This window comes from Nanorana parkeri, unplaced genomic scaffold (assembly GCF_000935625.1).
Source record: "Nanorana parkeri isolate BGI_ZX_2015 unplaced genomic scaffold, ASM93562v1 scaffold351, whole genome shotgun sequence".
NCBI lineage: Eukaryota > Metazoa > Chordata > Amphibia > Anura > Dicroglossidae > Nanorana > Nanorana parkeri.
The window spans coordinates 1,209,524-1,211,354 of record NW_017306619.1 but is presented as its reverse complement, the minus strand read 5'-3'; the positions used below and the strand labels follow the sequence as shown (position 1 = coordinate 1,211,354).

General features: G+C 51.3%; 1 protein-coding gene across 1 annotated transcript in view; it reads right to left on the bottom strand.

Moving 5' to 3' along the window:
- Positions 1-1,229: 1,229 nt before the first annotated feature.
- Positions 1,230-1,831, bottom strand: part of KLHL40 (kelch like family member 40) — a 13,872-nt gene continuing 13,270 nt past the window's right edge. Inside the window, exon 6 of the mRNA XM_018558646.1 lies at positions 1,230-1,379. Coding sequence (XP_018414148.1) covers positions 1,268-1,379 — 112 coding nt within the window. The 3' untranslated portion in view covers positions 1,230-1,267. The remainder of the gene's footprint in view (positions 1,380-1,831) is intronic.

The following is a 1,831-nucleotide window of genomic DNA, read 5'->3' as shown; positions in this document are numbered from 1 at the left end:
CCCACCAATGATATCATCTGCATGGAGGTTGTATCTTCTCCATCGTGAGCTTGCTCCACTTTCCCTCCACGATCCAGAAACATCCTAACAGGCTATATGCATTCGACACAAAATCTGAGTGTGATTGTGTGTCATGGTGTTGAGGACACTGGATTGTGTGTCATGGGACTGAGGACACTGGATTGTGTGTCATGGTGCTGAGGACACTAGATTGTGTGTAATGGTGCTGCGGACACTGGATTGTGTGTCATGGTGCTGCGGACACTAGATTGTGTGTCATGGTGTTGAGGACACTAGATTGTGTGTCATGGTGCTGCGGACACTAGATTGTGTGTCATGGTGCTGCGGACACTAGATTGTGTGTCATGGTGCTGAGGACACTGGATTGTGTGTCATGGTGCTGAGGACACTAGATTGTGTGTAATGGTGCTGCGGACACTGGATTGTGTGTCATGGTGCTGCGGACACTAGATTGTGTGTCATGGTGTTGAGGACACTAGATTGTGTGTCATGGTGCTGCGGACACTAGATTGTGTGTCATGGTGCTGCGGACACTAGATTGTGTGTCATGGTGCTGCGGACACTAGATTGTGTGTCATGGTGTTGAGGACACTGGATTGTGTGTCATGGTGTTGAGGACACTGGATTGTGTGTCATGGTGCTGCAGACACTAGATTGTGTGTCATGGTGCTGCAGACACTAGATTGTGTGTCATGGTGCTGCGGACACTAGATTGTGTGTCATGGTGCTGAGGACACTGGATTGTGTGTCATGGGACGGAGGACACTAGATTGTGTGTCATGGTGCCGCGGACACTAGATTGTGTGTCATGGGACTGAGGACACTAGATTGTGTGTCATGGTGCTGAGGACACTGGATTGTGTGTCATGGTGCTGCGGACACTGGATTGTGAGCTCCTTTCCTTCCACGATCCAAAAACATCCTAATAGGCAATATGACACAAAATCACTGCACTGCGTGTCATGGTGCTGTGACACTGGATTGTAGGCTCCTTTGGGAGACACCGCCGGGCCTGAATGGTTCACTGTCCTTTGTACATCGCTATGGAATAGGTCGGCACTCTATAAATTAATAAAATCAGTCGGTCCAAATACTGAAGTCCTTCTAGCAAACTTTCTGCTTCCTCGTCGCTCATTCCGCGGTCAGGTTCCAACTTGTAACATCCCGAGTTCAGCTCTCTCACTTTCAAATTCTCTCCCCGTTCTCCACGCCGCGTCACGTCCAGCTCCCCGCGTCGGAATCCCCGTTACATTTTTGTGAGTCGCAGTATGTTGAGGCGCACGGGGATGAAAGTCGCTCCGGCGGCGTAACGGATCTCGCGGAGAATTCCCTCCCACTTCTTCTCATCCTCGTTATACCTGGAAGTAACACAAACATTTTAAGGTGGACGCCGTGCATGAACTGCTGCATTTCAGGATGGGTCATCGCATGTAACATTGCCTGCGTTCCCTTCCACTGCAAACGCAAAAAAATGCTCCATGCTCTATTATTTGCGTTTGCAGTGTAACGGAACACAGGCAATGTTTTGCCACGCATCAGATCGCACTACGTGCGGGGGAGGGGGGGCGTGGCTGCGGTGCCATTGACTTTAATGCACCGCCGCGCCCCCTCTCGCACCAGAACGAAGGGGGAAGTTTTGTGAGCGATTGCAGTGCGTTCCACCAGCTGCGGCTCTGGAACGCAACGCAATTGGTGTGAACAAGCCCTTAGCACTTTAATGCAAAGTGCATTCATTCTTTGTGTCCTTTTTCCCTGACTCAACCTAACCCACCCCCCCCCCCCCCCCCCCCAACCGATACCCCCCCCGCCC